Consider the following 26,495-nt stretch of genomic DNA (forward strand, 5'->3'; position numbering starts at 1 on the left):
CTGTTTCATCCCCTCTCTCAAGTGTGCAGCTGCACACCCATTCCCTTCCTCTTGCCAGCACTGATTCTCCTCTGACCCCTTGATCACACCGGTCAGCTCACTAAACCACTAGAAAACTAACTCAGCAGAAGAGCTACAAATTTCCTGCCAGCACAGTGAGCTGACTCAGCTGACCAAGGGCAATCTCTTGCAACTGCACAATGGAGGCAACAGAGTGTGTGGAGCAGGACAGTCCTTTTGGGGAGCATAAGACACTTGCCATCTTAAATATGTGAATGGGGAACCACTCTGCAGTGGAAAGAGGAAGAAAGAGCAAAGCAGGCAATGTTTGCTACAGCAGATGGGACAGGGTAGTGAATAGGAAGTAAGAATGGCTGATTTTTATAACAACGCCCTTAGGACAAGATCACCAGCAGTCAGCTGCCCTGCTAAATAGTCATCACTGCCATGCAGTGATGACAAGAGGAACGGTGCAGAAACAAAGCCCTGGGCACTGTTTTCCAGTTGGTTCCTGACTGAAGTACTCTGGGTTACTTCATTCCAAAGAGCCTATGGTTTGTCATGGCACTGAGGTTTCCCACTTGCACTGCTAATCACTAGAGTTCAGCTTTCCTTTTCTTTTCAGAAATTCTTACAAAAATCATCCAACTAAAAGTTTTGGACTAAAAACACCTTGATCAATAACTGCAGAGCAGAAGAAAGGCACTTACCAGTGTTTCCCAGGGCAATAAATTGAGCACAACAGGCATCTTTGAAAAATTCTGACCAGACTGAATGTAAAATATGCTTTTACATATGATAATAGCAGCACTTCAAGCTACTCCAAAAGCACAAGGATATTGCACTGTGTTTTCTTGCTCAGTAATTATGAAAATTGTTGAATATTTGTTTTGAGAATAAAGCATACATAACACAGTACATTTGCACAAAGGTGACGAAATCCCTGTGCATTTGCAGATGAGTGCTTTATCACAGGCTGTCACTTCAGGAGATGACTACTCTTGACCAACGGGGCTAGAGGAAGTATGGGAAGAACAGAGTCCACGTTATCTAATTGCTCGGACTGCACTTACCACTGAAACACTGAGATGATATGTATTGTTAACCCAGTAAGAGCCCAGGTGATTTTCTTCCTCCTCAGCAACCTGAGTCACTCCACAAGTGCTAGTGCCAAGAAGGGAGCACAACCAGGCAGCCAGGAACAAAAGACTTTCTCCAGTTAGTCACATAAGCCTCTGACTCAGCTTCTCACAAAACCACAGCCTCAGGTTTTCGTACCCAGCCCCTACTTTCATTGAAGATGGCCACCACAGTAACTCTGAGGAGATTGTCTTGATTACTTCTAAATCCTTATTTGAATTAAACTTTTCACATTGGGCATTAGTTTCTCATACTGAATGCTATAAAATTCCAATATTAAATTAATCCAGGTAATTCAGGAAGTTGAATTAAAAGTTACAATGCTCAAGAACACAACAGGCCTGAACTTCTGTACTTAAAGGCCATGTATAAGTGTGTTTTCATTTACTTACCTTTTTGCTTCTTCTAAGTGGCACAGGTACTCATAAGCAATGTTCTGACGTCTCCTTTCATCCATTTCCTCTGCTGAAAGCCTTTTATCATCTACAATAGCTGCAAACAGAAACCCATATCAAGTTACACACAAGTTTGAGGTGATTCTTAGAGCAATTTTACTGACAACCTAGGCAAGTTACTGTGCACGAGAAATTAAAATAGTATCCCTCTTCCTCAAAAGAGGCCTTTTATAGCATGGTGCACAAAGATATTTAGATCACAAAGATGCTGTTCTCTGTATGGTGAGAGTTTCACTTGTTCCAAACCAAGCACATATTTCTCATTGTCCATCACCTGGTTTGGGTGCAGGATGGAGTACTCAAACATGTGGGGCTGAGGCTGGGAGCCAGTAGAGTTTCAGCTTAGACATCCTCAGAGGAGTTTGAGGACTACCATGTGCAGGCTCAAAGCAAGCAGCAGATGGAGCAGCCCCATGCTAAGCAGTGCCTCAGCAGTAGAGATGAAGATAACACGCTGCAAACCTATCTCACAGACAACTTGGGAACCAGCTGTAGTTTTAGAACCCATGAGACTGCAACAGACAGAACTGCCTCCCACTGATGGGAGTGATCAGGAAGTGATCAGATGAACAAGCTGTGGTATTCACATCCCTGCTTACTGCTGCAACCACATCACCTTCCATAAAAGCACTCTCCCAGTCTATTAAGGATGACTCCATGCACATCTCCAGCTGCAGACGATCCTGATTAGCAACCACTAACCTGTGACTGATCTCCCTTTCTTTGTAGGGTACAGAGGGTTTCTGTGAGCAAATCTGCAGTTCTTCCAAATGTTTCTAGCAATGAATCCAAAGGACCATACATACAGTAGTGCTGACTTCTGGCTGAATTCCAATCACAACACAGGAGGCTTTTGGAAACAACCTTCAGCATAAACCAGTTACCAAAATGACACCTTATTTGTGCTAGTGGCTGCCAAAAGAGCTGGTCCTGCCCTCCCTCATGTTTCTCTTCCACATATTACCATCACCTCTCATGTCAGATCTGGCAATCTTGCAGCTGTGTCAGTGAACCAGAACAAGGGGCAGCCCTTACTGAAGAGTAACAGCTATGAAGAGACATGCTTCTAAGGAAGATCAGGTCCCTGATCTGAGCTGCTGTGCACCTGCAGACAAGCTGGTGCAGGAACAAGGGAGAGGACAGAAATGCAGGCCTTGGCCAGTCACTTTCTATGGCAGCCCACGAGCCGGTTAGCTGAGAAAATCAATACACATTATCAGTGAAAAAACACGGACCTCTCTCCTCCTCAAATGCACTGCTAGCTTGATTGCACATGCCACAAGCAAGTTTTCAACATTTCCCTCACGCAACTGTCTCATATAGTGGATAAACACCTTCTGGTAGCTGATACAGGCAACTCAAAGGGCACTGTAACAAAGCAAGAAACTGGGCTTTACAAGTACATGCCTACATTGAAGGCTATACCTAAAACCAACCCAATCCCAACAACACAGAAATGATCCCACATGCATTTACTGAGGTCACAAAAGAAATTGCCCTGCTTGCCCACCATGTTTCGGACTGATGCTACCACACATTTGTTAGCATATCATATAGCTGCATTAAGCTGTGTAATTTCAGTTTTAATCACCACAAGCATTGATATCTCTCATCTTCCTTTGCTTTTAAGATGGCTCTTTCTAATTACACAGAAATTTCATACACTGATAAAACAAATATATGTCTTGCTCTAAGTCCCTTTTAAGTCTGATAACTTGAATAAACATGACTCAATCTAAAATGAGCTCTCAGATACTGTCACAAGGTCATCACTTGCTATGAACCAAAACATTACTTTGGAGGCAAACATGAGATGCAGGTGGCAAAACACAGCCTGGCAAACTGGCCATGGAGGCTGCATTACTGCTGCTTTTGCCCACACCACCATCAGCATGTCCAGGACAGGCTGCTCCCAACTCCCTGACACAACTTCTCTGCTGCAGAGGGGTCCTGGCCCCCCAGAGCTACGGAAAAGTATTGATGAGTCACTGAGCTGAAATTTAATATATCACTTCATCATTTGTGACACTGAGCTCTAGGGCCACTTTTCAAACATCATATCTTTCCCTCAGCTAGGAGGGCCCCAGGTGCCGTCAGAGAAACCCAGCTGACCATCCTAGTGGGTTATGGCCCTGTCAGCCAGGCTGGGACAGCTGATACTGAAACAGGCCTTCATCCCTCACAACACAGCTCCCATGCCCTGCTTCTCTTATCTCACTAAGCAGCCATTTACTCCCGCCCTCCAAACACAACTCACCACAGTCATAAGCAAAGCAGCAGAAAAGACAGCTTGTCTGAAAGTAGGAGTAAGAAAAGCACACAACACATTTGATAAGTATCAGCCTGGGAATTTATCTGAATAACACTAATGCTTTACAGTCTAGTCCTGGATCTACACATCCACAGGTGCCTCCCATTCTCAACAAGGACATCCCAGATCAAGCAGCCCTGGTCAGCCTCAAATCCCTTATTAAAATAATTTGCAAAGATTGATTCAGAGTGTAGATGAAAGCACTGACAGATATTGTGGCATTATAATAGCTTTTCTGCTTCAGAAAACCTCCAATAAGGAGGCAAAACAGCAAGAGGCAAGATGAAGTAACTTGTAGACACTGAGAAGTGGAAAACCCACATCCTTTCTAGAAGAGATACTGTTATCAGCAGCTCACAGGTAGGAAATCAGTCTTCTTTCCTGCTGGGGCCAAAGTGGCTGTTTCTGGTCTGAACGTCTGAACACTGAAAAGACAGAGCACAGGGAGTGCCAACACCTACAGTGCTTATGCTGGGAGGAGTCTCTTGCAACACCAGTTTTTGATAAAACTGATTACATGCTTTGCCCCTCCAGCACATAGTGGCTTCAAAGCAACAGTGCTGTCACATCAAATAAGTGGTTACAGACACTTTTAGAAACAGCAATGACAACCTGCAGAATAGAGGTGGCCCCAGGACTGAGCTGCAGAGGAAACTACTTTGAAGACTTGGGTCCTCAAAGTCTAGTCTACAATAATATATTCTGGCAAAGGCTTCAGTCTTCAACTAGAGCCCTGCATGTAGTTTTTCACTATGTCAGACAAACACACTATAAGTGCATCCATCAACCCAGCCACACCAAGTTCAACATCTTCATTTGAAGACGGAAAGACCAGTCTTTCTGACTAACAGGGCAAGTGTTAGTCAGGAGACTAAGATTGATGAAAGAATAAACACATTTCTGCTGTATCAGTAACTTCTTGACAGTGCTCAACTCAAGGGAAGAGAGCACTACAATAAAGGATGTTATGGGGCCGAGTAAGTAGGACTGGCCTTCACCTGAATACCTCCAGCTCACTAGTAAGGCCAAGCAGGATCCAGGCAGACAAAATCTTGCAGCTGAAAAGATCCAGATACCACAAAAAAGGCACATGCACACTACATAGAAGCTATGCAGGAAAAAAAGCCTGTAAAATTTAAAATTAACATCTTATGATTCAATTCATCAATTTTGTGATTTTGATTTGGAATTAAGAGGAAAAATATCAAATATTCCCTCAAAGAAGGAAAGTTAAAGAGTATGTCTGGACTAGTGACAAGAACTAATAAAAATGCCAGTGTAGCTACCTAAAAGCTTTCCATTTCAACTCATTTTAGATGTTGCCAACCTGTTAGCCAACAGTCAATACATACAAAGCATGTATGCAAAGATACCAAGTTCCCTCATAGATATTCCTTCATGGAGAAGCACTAAAGGAAAAGTGTGTGAGAACCACTGCATGGAGCAGTGAGTAATACTAAAGCTTAAATTGCTACACCTAATTTTGAACAAATACAAGAACAGACGTTCTGGCACTCACTGTGATGCAACAATTCTTCCCACAATTGATTCAATGGAAATAAAGTCACATTCTAGTAACAACTTCCTACATGTTCTCATTCCACCTATTTCTCACAAAAAATAAGTCTGTTTACCACCAGGGAGTGTTCATTGAGAGACTTGAGCATCTTTCATCAGCTGACATATTGCACTTATATCCACCCTCATCTTTGTCTGAAATATTTGTCCCGTGTACCACCATCATGGAAGAAACAAAAGAGGCAAGGTAGTAGCTAGGACTAGTGGATGTTTGGCATTTGGTTATGGATTCCAAAAAACTTTCTGATGTGCCCTGATCCAAGACAGCAGCTGCAGTTGTTGGCAAATATTTGGAGCTCTGTCAGCTGCTGACCACAGGGGTGCCAACACAACCCAAGGTGCTCCAATGTGCCTACAGACGACATGGCACAGAAAGCATTTACTAAGTCTGACTCAGCATTAGTAGACAACATAAAAGCATTTCAATCTTCCAAATTTGAGCAAGTTTTCAGAAATAGGGCCACCATTTCTGAATCTGCAACATAATTACTGAAACTATCAATCAGCCCAGGTGTGCAAGAGCCACTGGAGCCATGACCTTACTATCAGTGTCTGGAAAGAGATTCAAAACTTCAGGTTCACATAAGATATGTTCAGTTTACACAAGAATTTTAAGAACAAGTACTGGCTGTGTAAATGTTGCCCAAGTTCAACGTTAACCCTCTTATCACAACCATGGCAAGGATTTTGGAGGTCCCAGGGTCACTGAGATAATCCACATCAATACTGATCTTACCGAATCTCTCCCATTAGTGTTTATACTTGAGATTACATTAAATAAGAGGTGTTTTACAAGCCTAATTTGTAACAGTTTTCAAATGAGCACATGAATCCATGGATTGTATTTCTAAATGAAGCTAAACTTGAAATTTCTATAATACATAGCCAAAGAGTATACAAGGAAAAGCAATGTTTGTTTTAATTTCTGAATGCAAATTTATGGAACACTTTACAAGGCATAATTCTAAGTTCCTCAAACATAACAATTCCCCAAAGGAATTTTTGACAGGTTTTTTATCTCAAAAACCTGAGGCTGTAAAAACCCCCTGCAAAACCTACAGCAGCATTTAAGGTTTCCTGGTCATTCATTTGCACTCAGACGTATGACTATCTGCAATAGTTCAAGAACAGCACACAGCTGCTTCTATCAGGCAGACCCTTTAATAAGTATGTCTGTAGCAAACACCTGAAAGACTTCTTATACTGAAAAAGCCAAAGAAAAGAACAGAGGCTTTTATTTCCCAGGGCCAATCTCCCTCAATTTCCTGTCACCAGAGACTTTTTCCCCATGGAAAGTGAGACATGAGCAAGGAGGAGGGCTCTTTTGGCACCACAACAGGGAAGCTCAATATACAGAATGTAACAGAGGATGGAGAGAACAAAATCCTCTTACAGTGACAGAAAAGAATTTGTAAAGTCAGGATTGAGGGAAAAGAAAAGAGATACATGAGTAAATACTGTAAAATGCTGGAATAAAAGTTTTTCACCAGAGTATTTGAATTAAACATTAGTTAAACCACATTTGGCAGTCCCAGCTGTGTGCTGTCCTGGCCACATAGTAGGCAAGGCAGTGCTGCAGTCCACTGGTGAGAAATTCTGCAAATACTGTGTATCCTCCTCCCCCACCTTCCCGTCTCCTCCACCTGAGCCCATCCCCATATCCCCAGTATTAGCACACTGAAAAGCATTTAACTGAGCCACGTTGTAGCAGTTGCAAACACAAAACCAGAAGCTGAGCCCTTCTTGCACAAAAACTTTTTACTGACACTTTGCTAGCCATAGACAGCCCTGGTGAAAGCTGAGCCCGGTACCACAGGCTCTAGGCGGCATCCCATTTATATCTGCCTGTACCATGAGGACGAGCCATCACACTTCAGTGCTCTAGTTTCAAAAAAGGCTAGTTGCATTTTAGATGGTCAATGTGACTTAAAACCTTAGGTTATGAGAGCATATAACTATTTTGTCCTATTGTGAAAGAGGCTAATAAATTCAGTGCCATCTTTTTATTCCTAGTAAAATTTGTACTTTCAGGTACTCATTACCCCAGGAGAGCCTGCCCAGGGCAGTTCAGATCTGTGGTCACTCCTGTGTTGGCAATTCAGTTGCTGCTACTCCACCAATACAGCACCAGCCAACCCCTGTAACCGGAGCAGGTCTGAGCTGTCAATGCTCTGAGCCAGGCTCTCTGCTACCTCACTGCAGTGGGGCAGGAACTTATAGCACTGTCAGACAGCTGGAAAATACATGGACAGGATTACAGGTACAGATATCAGAAAAAACACTGTTCAAAACTACAGAAACAGGAGTTAATTCCCAAGCCTCCACTCCCAATATCAACTAGCAGGTATGTAATGCAACAGTTTATTAAATAAGCAGAAGAAAATATGCCAACATTAACCATGTAAACAGAGACCATTCAATAAGCTACTAAGAAAAAAATGTCTTTACAGCACCAAACACTTATTACAGGTGTTCTGGTTTTAAGATATTTAGTACCTGTAGGTCTATTTTCATGGTGGAAGACATTTATCTTTGGATGAAAAATTTAAGGCTCCGATCAAAACAGCTTTCTATAGACTTCCTCTGTCAAAGAGCACAGTCACAAGCAGCTAGTGTGTGTCCCACAACAATAAAACCAGGTGGCCTGAGCCTTTTTCTATGGCTTCAGTTAAGGGAATTCAGTCCATTCCCTGACCATTTGCTCCAAGAAAGGGCTCTGGACAAAGGCAGAAACTGCAAGTACTCAGAAACCTACCACAGCTGTGAACTTGGAGGGCAAATTCACTTGAGATAGTAGACTAATACAATTTATTAAATTATGAGGCTCTTCAATTTCAAGTATTTCGAACATTGAACTATTCCCCATCCTTAAAAATGGCTATATCTCTTCTAATCTAGTTATTATATTGTCCAAAGCATGCAGGCTCAGATTTTTGTACAGAAATACACACACATCTTCTGGACAGCAGACAGACATTACCGGCTCTCACAAATTGTGTTTCATACAGAATCGACAGGGTCACTGTTCTGGACCAGATCTCACTGCCAGACACTGCACAACAGGGAAAAAAAGGACCATTAGCATGGGAGTGTTGACGACAGAAATCCAGTAAAAAGACATCCTAATGTAAATTTAAAAGTGTTTGCTAAACCAGCCTTTCCCTTGAGCTTTCTTATAGAGCCTCATTCCTGTGCATTCAATTTCCTGAGTTCTCCTCCCCCACTTCCTTGAAAAAGGTCTTATTTCAGTCTTAGGTATCTGCTACCACAAGTCCAACCACATCCATTTACAGAGACTGAGCACTATTACAGTACATGGACCTTAGTACTATCATACCAAGGAGATAGTGATGCAACAGCAACCACAGCCCATGCTTCTGGAGCTAAGAGTCAAAATTTTGATTTCAGTCTGTCAAGTGCCAACATGGGCAGGACTCCCCAGATATGTTTTGAGATACCTGAATTCCCACAAAGTTTAAAAAAGTCTCATTTAACCACAGGGACACAAGATAGCTTTGACATTCAGCAAGTAACCCCATGTACTTCCAGAATGTTTAACATTCATTTTTCTGCTTATAGCTATACACATCCTTTCCTCTACTTTTAAACCTCAAGTTTTCTACAGTACCATCAAGTATGACTTTAGTAGAGACAATACATTAAAAGATATTAAGTAGTTCTGACATTATCATATTGTGTAATGACACCAGAGTGTGGCCATTGCTTTTCTAGTAGGGTCCTTTAATCTTGTGCAGAAAAAAACCATGGTTCATTTTAGCTTAACTTCAGCAAAATTGTCCTGTATGTTTGGAAGAACAAGGAGACAGAGTAATGGAGTTGAAGGAAGTACATGAAATCCAACTCCAAACAGTTTCAATTAACTTCAGATGTTCCCATCTACAATTACAAATATGAAATGCAATTTATCAGCCCATTGCCCAACCACTTTCACCTACACTTAACTGACAGTGTCATTGTCTCCAGCAATACTTCATGTAACTCCTTAATAAAATTGTAGCTGTTTATCTTTGCATATTTTGCTAGCTGGTAATCTCAAGGCACAACAGGTTTCCCCAAGATTCAGGTGCTCAAAGAACACCTTTAAAACTCTAGCTTCTTTCTATGAACTATGCAGTTGACCTTAAAACTCTTTGCTAACAAACCCACAGTCTATGCTCCTGTAAAAGCTGCAGGCCTAAGGAAACAGCCTGATGGATCCTGAAGAAGCAGTGAACAATTTCTTTCCCTTACAGGCCATCCTATCTCCACTTGCCTAGTCCAAAAGCCATTAACACAGCCAAGCTTGAAGGCAGCTTGGAAAATTCTACATTGGTAAGTAGTCAGTCTGGTTGGAAGATTTTCTTAGTTTCCACATACTTATAGCAAGAATGACATTTTTCATGTGGGCTCTAAAAAAAAGCAATTTTTTGAAAAAGCTGGTTGGTCAGATCAGCACATCACTGGAGGCTCGAGGCATTCAAAATATTATTGTACATTCGAGCAGGAATTTCCAACAGACTTTCCTTCTCCAGAGGTTAATTCATGAGGAAACAAATAGTAAAGTGTGAAAGGTTCAGCTTTATACATTCACTGCTTTCTTAAAGAACTTGTGATTTGAATTCCCTGTATTTTGACACATTTACCATTTGTTCCATTCATTTCACTGGAATTACTTTAACCCATTTATTTTTTATTAGCAGTATACATTAATAATCCTCAATAAAAGAGTAAAAATTTTGCCATATGGATTTCATTCCCTTACATTTTACCTGCTGTGACCTCGGTTCAACTTAACACAAGCAGAATATAAATGAAATAATGAAAAGGACAGTTTAATGTTGTCAGGCTAGTAAAATACACTACTCAACTATGAAAGACACAGAAAGATGTTAGCATCTTCAGCACGCCTCAATATTAACCCTGTAATTGGGTTTAGTCAGAAGAAAAATGCTAAGTCTCTTGCCTACAAATGCCATCAAATTTATTTCTAGCGTTAGGAAGTTCATATTTCATTTTACTCTGAAAAGAATTGCAGCTATATCAATAAGTCAAATGCATATGCACACCTACATAAAAGGAGGAGTGATTGCGGAGGGTAAAATGCTTTGAAGATTGCCCAAAAAGGGTGAAAAGTTCATCTGAAAGGCATTCATCCCTATGCAAGGAGCTGGAAGCAGAGGCACAAGTTAACAGCAAAAGGAGATGTTCCTGCAGCCTTCTGCTGAACTCCAAAGGCAACTTTCGTTATATGTAATCACACCATCACTGTTGCCTGTGGCCACAACCCCACCCATAAACATTTGTGGATCAACCACAGTGCAGAAAGCCACTGCAGAAGTAGAGTGGAAGAACAGGAAAGAGGGGCTGGAGACCATTGCAAGGAAGGGCAGGATGCAGACTAAACTCACAACGGTGGCAACAGGAAACCCAGATTCAGGTTTGTCCACCCCTTATCTGTTTGCACACGTTGATGTTGACTCACGCCTATACTGCTGCCAGTTCAGATGCTCTGCTGTGCAAACAGCAGCTAAGATCACCCTAATTAAAATGGAGACATGTCAGCCAACATGCAGGACCAGAATAAAGTAAAAGGCTTACTGTGGCAAAGGGGGATCCTAGGGACTGAAGAAGCAAAACATGTCTGACAAGAGCTACTGATGCTTCACCAAAAGGCAAATTAGTTGAAGTCCACAGGAAAGAGCGTAACACTAAGGTTTTTGGTCACTGTCACTGTTCTTTGGTAGATGTTCAAAAGACTGATGACTATTTAAACAGTAACCAATTAAGATAACATCCTGCAAATGCTGCACAGGTTTTTTGGCTAAATCAGAACCTTGTCCAATTTCTTTTTCAGTCCTGAAAGTGTCAAAAAGCTCATCTGCGTTACAGTCTGGAGACCAGAACAGTGATTTATAGATACACTTGTAGTAAACTGCCACTACCTGGAGGCTGGTCAGGGAGGGGCTACTCTTGGCTGTGAGAAATGAAGAAGAGATGAACAACTTGGTACATCCTGTACCTAAATATTGAGACTCCAAACTGCTCTGAGTGACAGTGACACATCTACCATTGTACATATCACTGCAAAAATCATCAGATAAGAAATGAGGCAGACATTCTGGAAATGGAAGTACTCAGTTTGTTGGTAAGTTAGGAGGAACAAGTTACTGACAGCTGCACTCAAGTTTTCACACAAATCATACACTCACAAGTATTCTAACTGTATTCTAAATTCATATTGCCTCTAAATTGACACAAAACTCTGTCAATCTCATATTGAAAAACTTAATTTTTCATGTCACTATGTCTACTCTACAGCCCACTCCAAAAAGTAAAGTTTGTATTAATGCAGCAAGTACTGAACACAAAATAGCTTTCTCGCTGCCTTGAATCCATTTCCACTAATGAAAGAACTGCAATGACAACACTAAATAACAATCATGAACAAAATATCAGGAGCATATGAGACACATTGTGTAAACTCCTCAAAACAAACATTCTGCTTGAAATACCAAGACCAAGACCACTAAAATAAAGGAAGTGTAGCTATCTTTCAATCACTCTTATGGCAACCATAGTACAAGCAACACAAACTTAACATCAAATTAAGCTGTATGTCTGCAAGTTTGAAGCCTCTACCCAACAAGGAAATTCATATGCTCAGGGGCTGAACACTGAGTTTTATCATCTTTTGTGTAGCTGCAGTCTGTTTCCTTTGTTGAAGCACTACTTCAAAAATGAAGACTTTTGCTAGGACTTGTAATGGTTCTTCCTTCAAGCTTTGCCCTGTTTTCCAGCTTGTACTCTATAGTCAGCCTCATTATAAGGCATTGATAGCTGCTACAGGGAGCAGAGCAGTCTGAAAAAATAGCCACTCCATCAGCAGTATCTTGTCCAGGTGAGTCTGCCATTCCTGTTCTATACAGGAACTATTTCTGTAAGAGACCCAGTGTCACAACAAGCCTTGTTCATCAGCAGTATTTCCGCTTCTCCTGGCCTGCACACTAAAGGCTGTCAGAAGTGAGTACAAGTAAAATACTCCTACTTAATTGGTAACAGTTCTGATGCAAATGATCAACTTCCAAGAAAGTCTGTACTTTATAAATTAAGGAAATTAAATTGAAATAACTTGATCAGATGTATACTTGCATCTCAAACATGCCCAAGAAGCTAGTGCAGACCAATTCTGCTACTGCTTTAGGAGTCCGAAAGTCTCGACCGCTCATTTCTTCATCTTTTTTTGGAGAGTCCAGATAGGCCTGTCAATAGGCAGCATTTGCAGTCTGGACAGAAGCAGCCTACCAGTCAAGACTCTCCTGCCATAATTCTAGGAAAAAGGATACAGAAGAATGTTACAGAAATCCATCTCTATTTTTTATCAGAAGCCTCTGTAAACATTTATGGAGCAACTCAATTTTGTTTAAGTGTGGCAAAAAAAAAGGAAAATGCTGAGTGTTATTGCCATGGTTCAGTGTTCTAGGAAACACCAGCCCTTGTTTTGCCTGTTACTACCCACAATACTAAGAAATTTGACTCATTTTGTTCTAAAATAACTCACATCAGTGAAATCTTCAGCAAAACCATGTGGTCTTACTTCTCGTGATCTGTATGAAGACGGAAGTTGTAGCACAAGCAAGGAGCTTGCTTTACATATGATAAAAGCTGTGTATTTTTGGGAGCATTCTAACCCGTTTGTTAAACATCATTGCCATAGTCAGAGGTGATACAGATTCAAAGTGGCAGGCAGTCACGTCCAATCCTTGCAGGTAAACGGTCTACCCACCTTCAGTAATCAGCTGCCATGCAACTTCAAATGCCAAACCAAGGCTGGCTCATCCCCCAGCCTCCAGTAAATCACAGGGAAGAAATCTGTGCTCTACTGTGGTCTGAAAAGCAGGGTTCAAAACTTCTGAGTTCAGATGTAGTGAAGTCACATTTACAGTGTGCCTGACTTTGTAAAAACAGTTGACCATTTTTCCTTGGTAAAAGTTCTGTCCCAGATTCATCTAAATATAATCCCTGCTCTCCCCAGGACTCCTTCACGCTCCTTTTTAGTTACACCACCACATTTCCATGCTGATATTTCAATGCATTATTTATTCTGCTATACTGTATTGAGAACATATGGAATTTAAGACTTGTTTGCCACTGAACAAAGGCCAGCCAGCTATTGACTGGGTAAATCAGTTGGGCTCAAAAAATTAGAAATCCCAGAAATAAGCAGCACATGCCACAAGTCACATCTCATCCCTACAGTTTCGAGGCCCTGCAAGTCAAGAGTAATTTTACCAGCAGAAGAGGGTTGAAAAAGCATCTTGAATCTTACATTACATAGAGAAAATATTTATTTCACTTTCTTGTAGAAGTAGTCTAGTATTTAGACAGTTGCTTACAATTTTACTGCTGTGGCATTGCCTGATGGACACTGTCATGCCTTTACTGACACTTAGGGATTTATGAAACGACAGAACTAGAGATGAAAATCCCTCAAAAGCATGTCTAACTCAAAACTCTCTGGGCAGCATGAGAGCTGAGAGCAGACCCAGCCCTGGCAGGCAGGGCACCAGGATGGCAGCAGCACCACAGCGAAGGCACCCAGGGGAAGACTACAGTGATTCACACTGCTCCTTCCCACGTCCCCTGGTCCACACTCATGTGCCACCTGCACATTTTGTCACCCCACTTTTCCAGATCTCTATGTGCAGCAGTAACACAACTTAAATCAACTCAACCTGCTGTTCCCCCACTTGTGCTCATCCCTGCTCCAGCTACTACATCATATTGGCAGACCTGCCTGTGGGTTTGTGCTGCGAGCCAGACCAGGGACATAATCTAGCCAAAAATAATCTTGTAGAAGGACTTGAGGTTGCGTCTTCCACCAGCAGAGCTGACTGAAAGCACACGTAAAACCACAGCTTCAGGGTGCGGTTCCAGAGCAATTTAAACACATTTAAATTCTGGCTGCCACAGTCCCACCTGGCCAGAAAGTCCCCCCGTGCCTTGGGCTGACAGGCACAGCTGTGAGATCTGCAGCCAGCCCCTGAAGAGGCCTGAAGTAACTGCAAATCCAGCAGTGTAAATCAGCTCTGCAAAGAGAGATTAGCTTCCTGACAGATTAGGTCTCCATGCCATCGTATGAGCATTGGCACAGGTGAAGACCACAGCAGCCTGACAGAACAGCTGAAGACACCTTGGCAAATTCAGGCCGCTGAAACTTCACCAGTTGCAACAGTCTGCAGCAAGGCAGGAGCTGGGATCCTAATGTCATTAACACCAGTTAAAAACAGCAATTTCTGTCATGAAAGAAGATGACCCTACATACAGGATTGTGTTTTTGGCAAAGAAAACCTGTGTCCTTGTTTAGTTTTCAAGCTTTTTACCTTGTTTCTCATCACTTCAACAAGACAATTAGACACAGATATCCCCTGTACTTATCTATGATTCCCCCAAACAGCTTTGAAACATGCCTTTAAAAGCACAAGTAAAACATTTACTGGCATATAGTTTGACTTACAACTGTGTGAAAGAGTGGCTGCCTTAATGAAGCATATTTCTGTACAAAGTTTGGGCATTTCCCTTATCAGCTGTCCCTGGATTAATCTGTTCTATGCTCCTAGAAGCTGTGAGGCTCCATTCATGCAAATATCACCAGTGTATGGAGCAGCTTTACAAATCAAGTACAAATGCTGGAAGATACCCTTAATTTTCAGGAGGAACAGCCAGTAGAGGATGGATAGCATGCATGACTACATCTTTCCCTTCAGACTTTGGAGCCTGGTAAGAGTCAGCTTAAATACCTTGCTAGATGCCACAAGAGTTTTACTGCACTTCGAAAGAAGTAGGTCAGAGTCCACAGGGGAGGACTGGCAGAGACCATGTCCTTCATCATCCACTTTAGCTGAAGCCACAGACAGCTTAGCCTAATACACCCAAGCCAAAAGAAGCAGCTGGGATAAAGACAGTAGATTCTGCCAGCTTTGGAGCCTGGCTAGCAGGTGGGGCAGGCACCACACCTTGAGGCAGCAGGTCCTTAGGGGCTGGCAGTGGTTTGCCAGCAGTTGTGAGTCAGAGCTCTAAGGTGCTCCTTGAATCTGACTCCTGAAGAATTCATACCTGGCCAACCTCTTAACTTGGGCAGTAAGTGATAACAAAGAACTGACATAATTCTTCCAGGTAAGTGTTTATTGCTAGTGTATACTCATTTGAAAAAACAGTAATTTAACACTGAAATTGACCACCAGCACAGGCTCTTAATAGCCATTCATTTACTTACACATTTCAAAAGGTATTTAGGAGCCATGCAGAATTTGTATGAACACCACCTGATGCAGTATCTCCCTTGATGTATAGCAGGGAAGCTGATCTCCAAATCAAAGCATCCCTTTTCTCTGCTCCAAAGACCTCCATGAGAGGATCACGGCCCCATCCCCTCCCTCTCCTGCCATGTGGCACATGCTGACACCTTGCTAAGGCTCTTGGCCTCCACAGAACACCCTACAGGCACTGCCTGCCCCACCAGCACATCACCACCACAGACCAGAGTATACCCTTGGCTGGTGCCACAGCAGCTGGCAAAACACAACTGAAACAGTGCCAGGAGCAAGGTGTTGATCACCAGCATAAACCTGTCCCTGTACCAGACCTCAGCAGGTCCCTTCTTCCCCCAGCTGTGAAGATAAGGCAGTATTCATCCTGCAGACAACCCTCTTCAAAGCCCAGCTGGCACCAGGCAGAAGAGGACATCCTTGTTTTCTGAAGGTGAACACAGCACCAACGTGAGGGACGTGTTGACCCATGAGACATGCAGGGCCCAGCTTGTGTCCCAGTCCATCTCAGCAAGGATTGGCAAACGAGGTGCCCACAACAGGCACCCCTCCCTGATTGCTTCCACATCCCAGGGTGGGGGGACCCAGCCCCTGACATCCCCAACCATGCTCCCCAGGCCAGGGTGGGCACTGCTTCTCCCCTGTCCAGCCCCTGCACTTTCACTCCACAACATGTGGCAGTTCAAGGATACCTGTTCCAAAAACACACTGAAACAGCCTGAACAAGTGAAGCAAACACAGCAGGTTAATAATTTCCTGCAAGGAGTGGAGCACAGGAGAGCACACTCACTTATCGCTCCACTGAAATATGACCCACCAGTCCTGCCTATCACTGCCAGGCATTTCTTTTTTCCACCATACATGTAAGATTATTCCTCGTAAATCATAGTCAGCTTAAATCAGCAGCAGTATCAAGTAAATCTTGAGATAGGACAACCAGGTAACTGAAACACCACTTAACAGAAGAGATGATCTGCAAATTGGCATACTTCCTATACCCTGCCTCAAGTATTGGACTTGATCTAGTACACTCACATGTGTTATAAATCCTGTTTCCAGCACAATATTAAAATTTCCTGTTTCAACAGTGTTCAAGTAGTTTTAAGCATGCTGTAACGTAGTTCCATCCTTTCTTTACCAAGTGACTTCAGGAAAGATGAGCCTGCTTTGTACAAAAGGCACATGAAGAACCACTCCTACCAAATGAATTATGTGCACTTGGTTAAACAAAACAGTTAAACTTTTCAAGTTCTCATTCAGCAGTTTAATTATTAGCAACCTACAAAAGGGTGGAAGAGATAAACAACGTATTCGGTTGCCAAATTACACCCATCAATAAAAAAGGAGAAGAAAAGTGTTCTTATAAACCACAAGTACTACAGGAACATATCCACCCAAAACAATATATATGCATAGGATACAGTCAAGATTTTTTTTTTTTAAACTTTAAAAACCCCATCTGTTTTCACTTAGAAAAATCCTATGGAACTTTTACCAAAATATTTTTTCCCCTCTTAAATTGAAAAACAGCCATTTGTTTCCCTGTGCTTAATAGAAATGCAGAGAAATTTATAGTTTCTGAAGATAAATGCTTCTCAAAAAGCCACCGGTTTGCAAGCTTTCACATCCTGCTGAAGAAAGAAGCTAGGTGCAGTTTCATAGTGAGGCTTAGGCTGTGTTTCATTTTAGGTTTGTGGAGACAGGCAGGGCAGCTCTCCCTCATGAAGCTTTGTGCTGCTTATTTGTCTCACCTCTTAACTCCTAGTGTCAAACAGAAGCAGTCATGGGAGCCAGGACCATAAGTACAAGCAACACCCTCATCACTGGATACCAAAGTCAAGTTTACCCCATATTTACCTTATTACGCCCAGTGAAGCGGGCTTTCCAGCTTCAGCAGGAGACTTGAAGACATCTTTAGCTGCTTGTCTCCAATAGATGTGTTTGATGATGCTGAAGCATCTAGTTTCTCTCCCACTTGGTATACAGGGTCCTGGGGTATACGTTAGATAACTCAGCTACTCTGAGCATGGAATGGCCTCACTCACTCTAGTTTTATTACATTCCTGGAAGTGCAGCAAAGTCATTCAGACATTTCTTAAAAAGTTAAGTATTTGTTTCTGCACACAGGTTTCAGGGAGAACTAGCTATAAAGGTCCTAAGAGTAAAAGGAAAAAGGGATTCTCAAAGACACACCACTGGCTGATTTGCTTTCTTCCTATGTTCAAAACTTCACATTTAATCTGTGAGGTACATTCAAGATTTATACTTTTTCTCTTCATAATATTCAACAGCACCAAGCATTTTTATTGTAAAAATGGCTCATGCCTTGAGTTGTATTAAAAGTCACAATTCTCTGCAGTTCTGTGAACCTCTGCAACTGATTGTATTGGGATTGAGCAATAAAACAGGCAGCAGCTGTAGCCAGACTGGAAACGTATGCAAGCTATGTAATTTCAGTTGTAGTGTGCCCGTTAACATGGTTTCTGCTGTATAAACTGCTTCCTTGTATTTGTATGATCTCACTTGAGTTGGTGCTTGACATGACTATCTGAAAGACTCAGTGGAGCACCAATAAAAATCTCTTCCACATCTTTAAGCTATTGACAACATGCAGAGTTGGAGGAACCTTTCAATAAGTGGTCCAGGAAGCCACAAGGGTTTGGCTCTAACAGGCTAAGAGAAGACTCTCCGGACTTTGCTCTGAGCTCCTGTTTCTCCCATGAACCATGTTCATCCTGAACTAGCACCCACCCAGAAAGGGATCCTCTTGTTTCGTTTCATTCAGCTATTTCCTGACTTTAAAGATGAAAATGATCAGCTCTAAGAATTTTTGCTAGATGCGTATCTTTTTGTGCATCGACATCAGCAAAACTTGTAATGAAAAATCTAGTCTTTAAGTTAGGGGTATGTCTTCCCAGTTACTCACTTTGTGCTACAAGGTCATATGCTCAGGGACACATTCTTACCCAGTGGTATCCATCAGGCTACAAAATGTAGCCAAGATTTGTATATGGCTTCCTCTCTTGTTATCACAATGAAAAACTACTGATACCCATGCACTGGTTCATATATTTCCTAGTGGAGAATTATGGTAGTAAAATGCTAACCTTCTTCAGAGCAACACACAAACTCTGCCAGGAGCTGGAAGCCAAAGTCAAAAGTCCAAGTTAAATGTTTAAAACAGTACTAGGTCTCTAAAGCAAGTAGTCTTAACAATTTGAATGCCTTACTTGGACAACTTATTAACTCTTCTAGGAAATCCAGCATAGATGTGTTGTTCAACATAGGGAACTGTTTGCCAGTGATCCAAAGTGCAGTTTTAGTTATACAGAGAACCTACAACCCATGATGGGCTTCATAAGAGCTCAGATAATGCTAGTGTAAGTTTTCCAGTTAGGGAGCCTTTTCTTTTTTGACTTAAGATGCTGCTTTTCCCCAAATGGCAGGCAAATACATTGTAGATAAAGCATATCTGATTTTCTAGAAACAAGCTAAAAAACAAATCATGCACCCATACTTGTGCTATCACTACAGACAAGGCTATGTTTGTTTGTATGATGTATGGAGTTCTCTACTGAGTTCTTTGGTGTATTTTCTTAAAAATGAAAGCGTCAACCTGGCATGTATGAGGAGCTTTTGCACAGTCCCTTGAAAGGAATGTTATCTCAAAGGTTTCTGCAGCAAAAAATCCATCCTAAAAAAAAGAGGATGCAGTGTGGTACAGCAGCCATAGACCCTCACTCACGGAAGGACAGAATAACCACTATAGCCTCAGCAAGCCAGCAGCATCTGTTATAGAGGAGGTGGTGTCAGAAAAACTAAGAAAAATGCTCTTACCTGCTCCTGTCCGTGGGACAGAAGGCCAAATACCAGAAGAGTGACTACAGCTCAAAACACCAAATTCTCACTGGTCACTGCAGCAAAAGGCTCTGAACTATCATATTGAAGTGTAAATACTGAGAGGACAGACCACATCTTCAAGACTATATTCAGCATCCCTAACATGGCCATTCTTTTCCCACAATAAATAAGGCCTGAAATTCTTAGCATACTCTGAGTAGTTATGACAATAAAGTAAACTATCCTCAGTGCCCAGGCAGGAACCAAGGCACAAAGGGTGAGCCCCTTGCTTTAAGTCAAAGCCTCATAGTTGACCATATTGGACTTTATAGCAGACTAGCAAGTGCCATATATCTAAACTTGCATGTTCTGATACCAGCCAGACCAGATCTGCACAAGAAAGCCCCTGTTGCTGCAGGCCTGATGGGCACACCATGTCCATTCGAGGAGTTTCTGCATGTCAGGCAAGTGAACATAATGCCAATCTGGGACTGGAGCACCATGTGGCACACTGCCTGGACACTGCCCTACTAGGTAGCAAAGGTATAACAAGCTGAGATGACTGGGAAATTGGCTTCACAAGCAAAATATTCACCTTTACTAACATGCTAGCATGGGCACTCAGCCTATGTCTGTAGTAACTCACTCTAAAAAATGTTATCAGTACTGACAACGGTGAACATGCCTTCAGAAAGTCCCTCATCAACCTACTAGGTAGTGCAAATGAAAAATGAAACCTACAGGCAGGTTCCACAGACTACCCCAACTGGCAGGCATCAATTCTCAGGAGGGCACAGCATCCTCCAAGCTGAAGGTCTCGCTGCCATGCGTCACATTTTCTGTCTGCCCTGGGTGAAAGTGAGGTAGCCCCTAACATTGTCAAGGGGTGTTGTGCTTCTTTCAAAAAAGAGCTTTCAGAACCAGTTTTAGACAAAGCTGCTACGCTAAGACCTGTGAAGTTGCTCATCAGACCACAGGATGCCAGGGTGGTTGTAAACTTTGCAAATAATTTGCGTGTTCACATTTTGCGGCGCCTGAAATATCAAATGCCTTTCTTACAGGGATGCCAAAGCCGAGGTCTTGCACTGCTCTGACACCAGGAACCGGGAGAAAGCACAGCCCGGTACAGAATCCCAGCATGGCACAACAGTGCTGAGAGAGCCCTGCAGCAGGGGGAGGGAAGGCGCTTCAGGGATTTTCTTAAATACAGGTTTGGGAAGCAAATACACCTCCTCTGGAAAGAGATGCCTGGTACCTGCACTGCTCCTCGCCTCACCCCAGTTATTATTTAAAGTTACAAAGTTGTTAGACAAAGTTATAAAATTAGAAATCAAAGTTTTAATTTTGTAATCCGAAATTCCGAAATCATAATCCAAATGTTACAAAATTATAACCCGAAGCTGCAGTCACAACTCAAGTTACAAAGTTACAACTCAAAGCGATGCCTCTAACAACGAGTTAAAACGTTAAAACGCAAGGCTCGAGCTCTAACCTAAAATTCCCAAGTTGCAATGCGGAATTACAACTATAAGCCATTCGGAAAGTTTCAAAACAAAACCCAGCCCCATGAAAACCTGTTCAAGACCCAGCCGGAGCTCGCTCCGAGCTAACCTAAAACAAGCCGGAGCGCTGTGCGCTGCAACAGAGTTTGCTGGGAGGGTTTTATTTTCCCTCCGGTTCCTCTTTTAGTATTAAACCGAGAAAGCCAGCAAGGGAGGGCGGACCAAGAAAAAACAAACAAACAAACAAACAATAAAACCAAAGAAAAAGGGCCTGAAGCGCGCCCCCCCTCTCCCCCCGACTCCACTCACAGCCGTAGCAGGGCCGCTGCAGGGGCGCCAGCTCCTCATGGTGCATCCTGCCGCCGCCGGGAGGGACGGCGCCGGCTGCCGCCCGCCCTTCTTATGCGCGGCCTCGGCCCCGCTGATTTGCTGCGCCCGCGGCCGCGACCGCCCCGCGCGGGGCCGAGGCCACCCGAGGCGGCTCCGTGCAGAGCCGTGGGGCGCCGCCGACCGGGAGACGCGCGCCTGTGCCGCGGGCGAGGGGCGCCTGCGGGGAGGGGGTGGGCGGGAGAGGGAAGAAAGGGAGGAAAAACAAGGAAAAAGGAACCAAAGAAAAGAAGAAAAGAAAAAAGAAGGCGAAAAGAATGGGGGGAACCCAGATCAAAAAGCAGAAAAAGAATAAAAAAATCCCCAAACCAAAAAAGCAAAGAAAAGCAAAACAAAATCAAAAAAAAAAAAAAAGAAAAAAGAATAAAGGCACCCCCCAAACCAAAACGCCCTTAAACCAAAAAGCAGAGAGAATGGAAAAACAAAAATTAAAAAAAAAAAAAAGGAAAAAAAAAAAGCAGCAACTCCCTCAACAAAAAAAGCAATTTAAAAAGAAAAAAAAAAAGGCAATTAAAAAACCCCAGTCTTCTAGTCCCACGACGTGAAAGACCAAGGCACCCAGGACTCCCTCCTGCAATTTTGCTCTTTTGAAAAACTCTCATCCTCAACAAACTGTTTTTGCCTGGCCAGAAAGCCACTTCCACAATCTGCAGGGCACCTTTGGAGTGGGATGCACCTACATGGGCCTGTCCCATTTTGGTGACCATTTCTGAGGGCTTTTGCAAGGAGGCGGGGCATGTGCCTGTGTTCATGGCTTCTCTGCAGGGTGTCCCTGGTATCCTCAGAAGTGGCTTGATTTTGGACAGCAGAGGAACAAATCCATGGGACAAAGATTCCTGTTTTGTGGTCACATGCTCCGAGGTGACATCTGAAATGCACCTGAAGATGGGCAGGGGTAGGGGCTTCTCAAATACAGGTGTATTATAGGGCAGGACCATATCTTCCTGGCAATCTCTAAGCCGCAGTCATGAAGTTTCCTGAAAAATGGAGCGTGTAACAATGTCTGTGCACAGCAACAACCTGCCTCACAAAGCGCGTGGGACATGATGCAGCTGAGCATGCTTGTGGTTTAATGCATAGCAAGGTGCCAGGTGACTCTTGATGGGTGTTTGCAGATTGTCTGGAAGATTTCGGTCATTTCTGTTTCAAAATAAACCAGTGCTGGATCTATAGAGTCTCCTCTGCAGTTTTCCACAGGTTTGAGAATGTCTGTAGGTTGCAAGGCCCTCATTCTGTGCATTCTCTGTCTCTGGCTGTGTTGGGCATGGCTTACAGGTTAAAAACGGGGGGGGGGGGGGGGGGGGGGAAGACATTCCTGGTAGTAATTAAAACATGGATTATTCAGGGGGAAAGGGCTGAAAGAATACAGGAGTAAAATGACACCCAGCGGGGAACACTGTTACTTTTCTTGAGATAATTTTGATTTTCTTTGCTCCCTTTCCTCCATCCCTAGAGCCCAGGGATCAGGACTTACTATAAAGGCGTGTGATGCAGGCACCAGTAAAGCCACAGTCCACCCTTGGCTTTCTGAATGTTTTCTTGAATTTTACACAATCACCCATTTACTTGTTTCTCCTCTTATAAAAGAAAGAAAGTGGGTGACCAAATCCAACATGGAAATGAAGAAATATTCTTCTACGGTTTAAAGTGCATTTGAGTTGATTGAAAACTTTACATTTGCTTTAAATGACCATTTTTACTGTCTTCTATACTGTTATACTTAGCCTAAGGCAAGAAAATGTCAAAGAACACTTTCTCTATTTCTTTTATTCTTTAGTCAAAATCAGATACATCAAAGTTTTCTTTAAAATATTTTCTCTGACTAAAATCAAGTGGCCTTGTCCTCCTTAAAAGCTAATTTTTGACAGAGCTGCATCATATTTTAAATGACAGTGCTTCTCTCCTGAAAAACTCTCAGACTGGTCTGCAGGGTACATAGATGTGGTATGACACAGTGGCAGGGGGGTCTCTCTCCTTGAGGAACCATCTGGCAAAGCCCTGGAGGGTCTCCACAGGACAGTGCCAGTGTTTGGTGTGATTTCTTGCTCCCTCACTCATTGTGGTTGGAAAGACAAAGGTGTGTGTAGCCATGGTGTCACATGCATGTATGTTGACACCGGCTGCTGAGAAAATGCTGATCTTTGTCTCCTCAGCCTCTCTACCTGCAACATGTCCTCTCTCTCCTCCACCCCATGGCTCCCCTTGCCCTGGGTTGGCATTGGCATTTTTGTCACCACAGGGGACTCAGCTAATTGATCCAGAAGAAAAAATGACTTTTTTCTTTTGATAGGGTTATTTCTCAGTCCAGCAGTTCCTCCATCACTTTCACCCATTTGCCTCTCGAATGTGAGTGCCAGCACAGAGCAGGGCACAGCCTGTGGGGAGAAATGAAAGGCCAGGGTAGAGAGAAATAAGAGTGTTTTTTTGGCAGTGGCAACCTCCATAATGCTTGCAGAACAACAGGCACAACAGGAACCAAATGCTCTCAGCAGGATATAAGACAGGTAAGAGAATATTAGAGTAACAAGCAAACAGCCACGTGGGTCTGCTCACGATCTTTTGCATTAGATTTGCTAATCCCTGGTTTTCCAACTTAAAAGGAAAACACCATCAGTTGTTCATGGCATGAAGATTTAGACAGATCCCTCTGGCAGGAACCAGGCAGAGGGATTGCAGCTTGCCCCTACAAAGCTGCCAGGTACTGTATGTCAGGTGGGGGAGTAGCCCCTCTGCACCTCTCTGCTCTCCTTCCTCCTTCTTGACTTGCGGAAAAAAGACTCTACAACTCCAATAGAGTTATACAGCAGGTGTGTTCACTCCGGCGCCGGGGTGCAAGGGGATTTCTCCACAAAGCTTGCACCCCAACAGCACATTTTACCGGAAACTTCTAGAGTGTGGGTATACATATTCATTGGATTACATAACACAAACATACATATGCATAAGTGAGGCTGGGTTAGCTCTAGAGGCTGGTGTCAGCAGTTTATGTTCTCTTTGCACCTGTGCATTGCCTCCTGGTGGGCGTCTCCGGGGGTCTGCTGGAGGAAGGCTCACAGTCCTCCTCACCTTGTACTTCTCCTCGGAGCATGTGCAGATTCTCTTAGCCAATTTCTTGAATAACAAGAGTGGTTCCCACTGGTTTACCACCTCTATCTTATCTAAAAGCACCAGTCTATTAATTTCTACCACCCATATATGGCTATCTATCCATAAACTTGCTAGAACACATCTGCTTTCCAAGGACAAGAAACATTTGTGCCGAACATAGTAATTCTTGGTAAGTTTCCACAGAAAACTGCTTTGTTTTAATGAACACAGTAGCAGTAGCCTTTGGTAAGCTTCCACAGAACAGTCTGGGCAAGCAGGATTATTAAGCAGTATTCAGAAATCATTATAAGTTGCTATAAGTAAATAAGTTGCAAAGCAGGTGATCATTTCGTTATATCATTCTTCCCCTGCTGAAGTGTCATCGCAGCTGCACCCAGCACCTGCTCAGCTGGCTGGAAAGTTTCCCTGAAGAAAGACAGCACACCATGTATTATCCCACTGTCTTGTGGGAACCTGATTGCAGTAAATGTTGTAAAATCAACCACAGACTTCTAGTCAGCCTACACCAGGCCTAAGGCTGTGGACTATATTCTCTTTTAAGTACTGAAGCGCTCTACATTTATAGTTACTAAAAATCATGCACTTAAGAAATCAGTGTAGTCAGCTATCTAGAGTAAATGTTTGAATGTGAACATTTCCTGTTCACACATTGTGGCCTTTAATGGAGCTTAAGATCAATGTCCTCACTGTATTATCAAGGACATTGTGCTGTGGATAATGTGTTTCCCACTGTATTCTTGCTAACAGTCCAGCTCCAGCCTCCATACCTGCCTGTGAGTAAAGCAATGCACCGCCATAGGGAGAAAATGTGGGCAAACTTGAGTTGAATGGGCTGTATTTTAATACACTGACTTTATTTTCAGAGGCAGCTATGGACTGCTCCAGATCTAACAGGAAAACAAGCTGACGGAAAACTGAGAGGAGGGAGGGATGAAAATGTACTCTTCCTACACCTCATTGCCTGCAGTTGGATCAAAAATACTGCAGAGGCCTCTGTTACTTCATGTTTCCTGACAGTCCTGTTGTGTACAAAAGGATTTTATATGGCAAAGGATATTGATATTTGAAATTCTTGGGTGGCTTATGTAGCAGTGACGCAGTAATTAGAGACACAGGCTTTTTGTTGGAAACAGCAGCTTTAATGTCACTTTTTCTGTGACAATACTTTTATTTTATTGGTAAATCATATATCTCGGCTGGCTGCATTTGCCCTACAGAAAGGAAAAATGTATTTGCTACTTTAAAGGAGTTTGGGGTTTTGTTTTTCTATTATGTATTGCAGAAAAAGAACATGTTCCTTTTATTTTCACAGGAGAGAAAGCATGGGCTGGAGACAGTGCCTTGGTAAGCAGGAGTGGGGAGCTGCTCCTTGGGTGGGTCAGCCTGAACCTGTGCAGTACAATACAGAAGGAGATTAGCTTCAGGCAGGCTCCCATTTATCACAAGGATCTTTTTGATTGTTTCCTTCATTCAGCTAATTAAAGGCTGACAGCCTCAAGCTGGACTTGCCACACTGGCTCTTGTGCAGACCCAATAACAGTGTGTCATAACCAAAAATGTCCAGCTGTCCTTTACGCTCTCCATGCATCCAGCAGATCTTTCCCTGACCGGTGGGATGGACCCCGGGTGCCTCAGCATGGTAGGACGGTCCCTTCAGCCCTGATGGACGTCAGAGGTGGCTGAAGGGAAGGTGACTCACGGAGGTGGCAGTGGCAGAGCTGGTCCCCTGTGTGCTACTGAGGATTTCAGTGGGAACGTCAGGTGAACTCAGATTAATAATTTTGCATAAACTGCAGTGAAAAGGCCATGACTCTGTGTTTATGAATCCAACGAAAAGGTCAAGAGGCGC

The 26,495-nt window shown here is 43.0% G+C and overlaps 1 protein-coding gene across 5 annotated transcripts in view; it reads right to left on the reverse strand.

Annotated features, from left to right (window-relative positions):
- The window catches only part of IQGAP2 (IQ motif containing GTPase activating protein 2), a 132,206-nt gene extending 109,935 nt beyond the window's left edge, over positions 1–22,271 (reverse strand). Inside the window, exons 1-2 of one of the 5 annotated variants that reach the window (XM_074855449.1) lie at positions 21,461–22,271; positions 1,533–1,632 (exon numbers count right to left, since the gene is read on the reverse strand). In XM_074855449.1, coding sequence (XP_074711550.1) covers positions 1,533–1,632; positions 21,461–21,506 — 146 coding nt within the window. In that variant the 5' untranslated portion in view covers positions 21,507–22,271. The remainder of the gene's footprint in view (positions 1–1,532; positions 1,633–21,460) is intronic. The other 4 variants (XM_074855453.1, XM_074855454.1, XM_074855455.1 and 1 more) reach the window with 4 other exon arrangements.
- Positions 22,272–26,495: the final 4,224 nt, after the last annotated feature.

Source organism: Strix uralensis, chromosome Z (genome assembly GCF_047716275.1).
Source record: "Strix uralensis isolate ZFMK-TIS-50842 chromosome Z, bStrUra1, whole genome shotgun sequence".
In the NCBI taxonomy this organism is placed as follows: Eukaryota; Metazoa; Chordata; class Aves; order Strigiformes; family Strigidae; genus Strix; species Strix uralensis.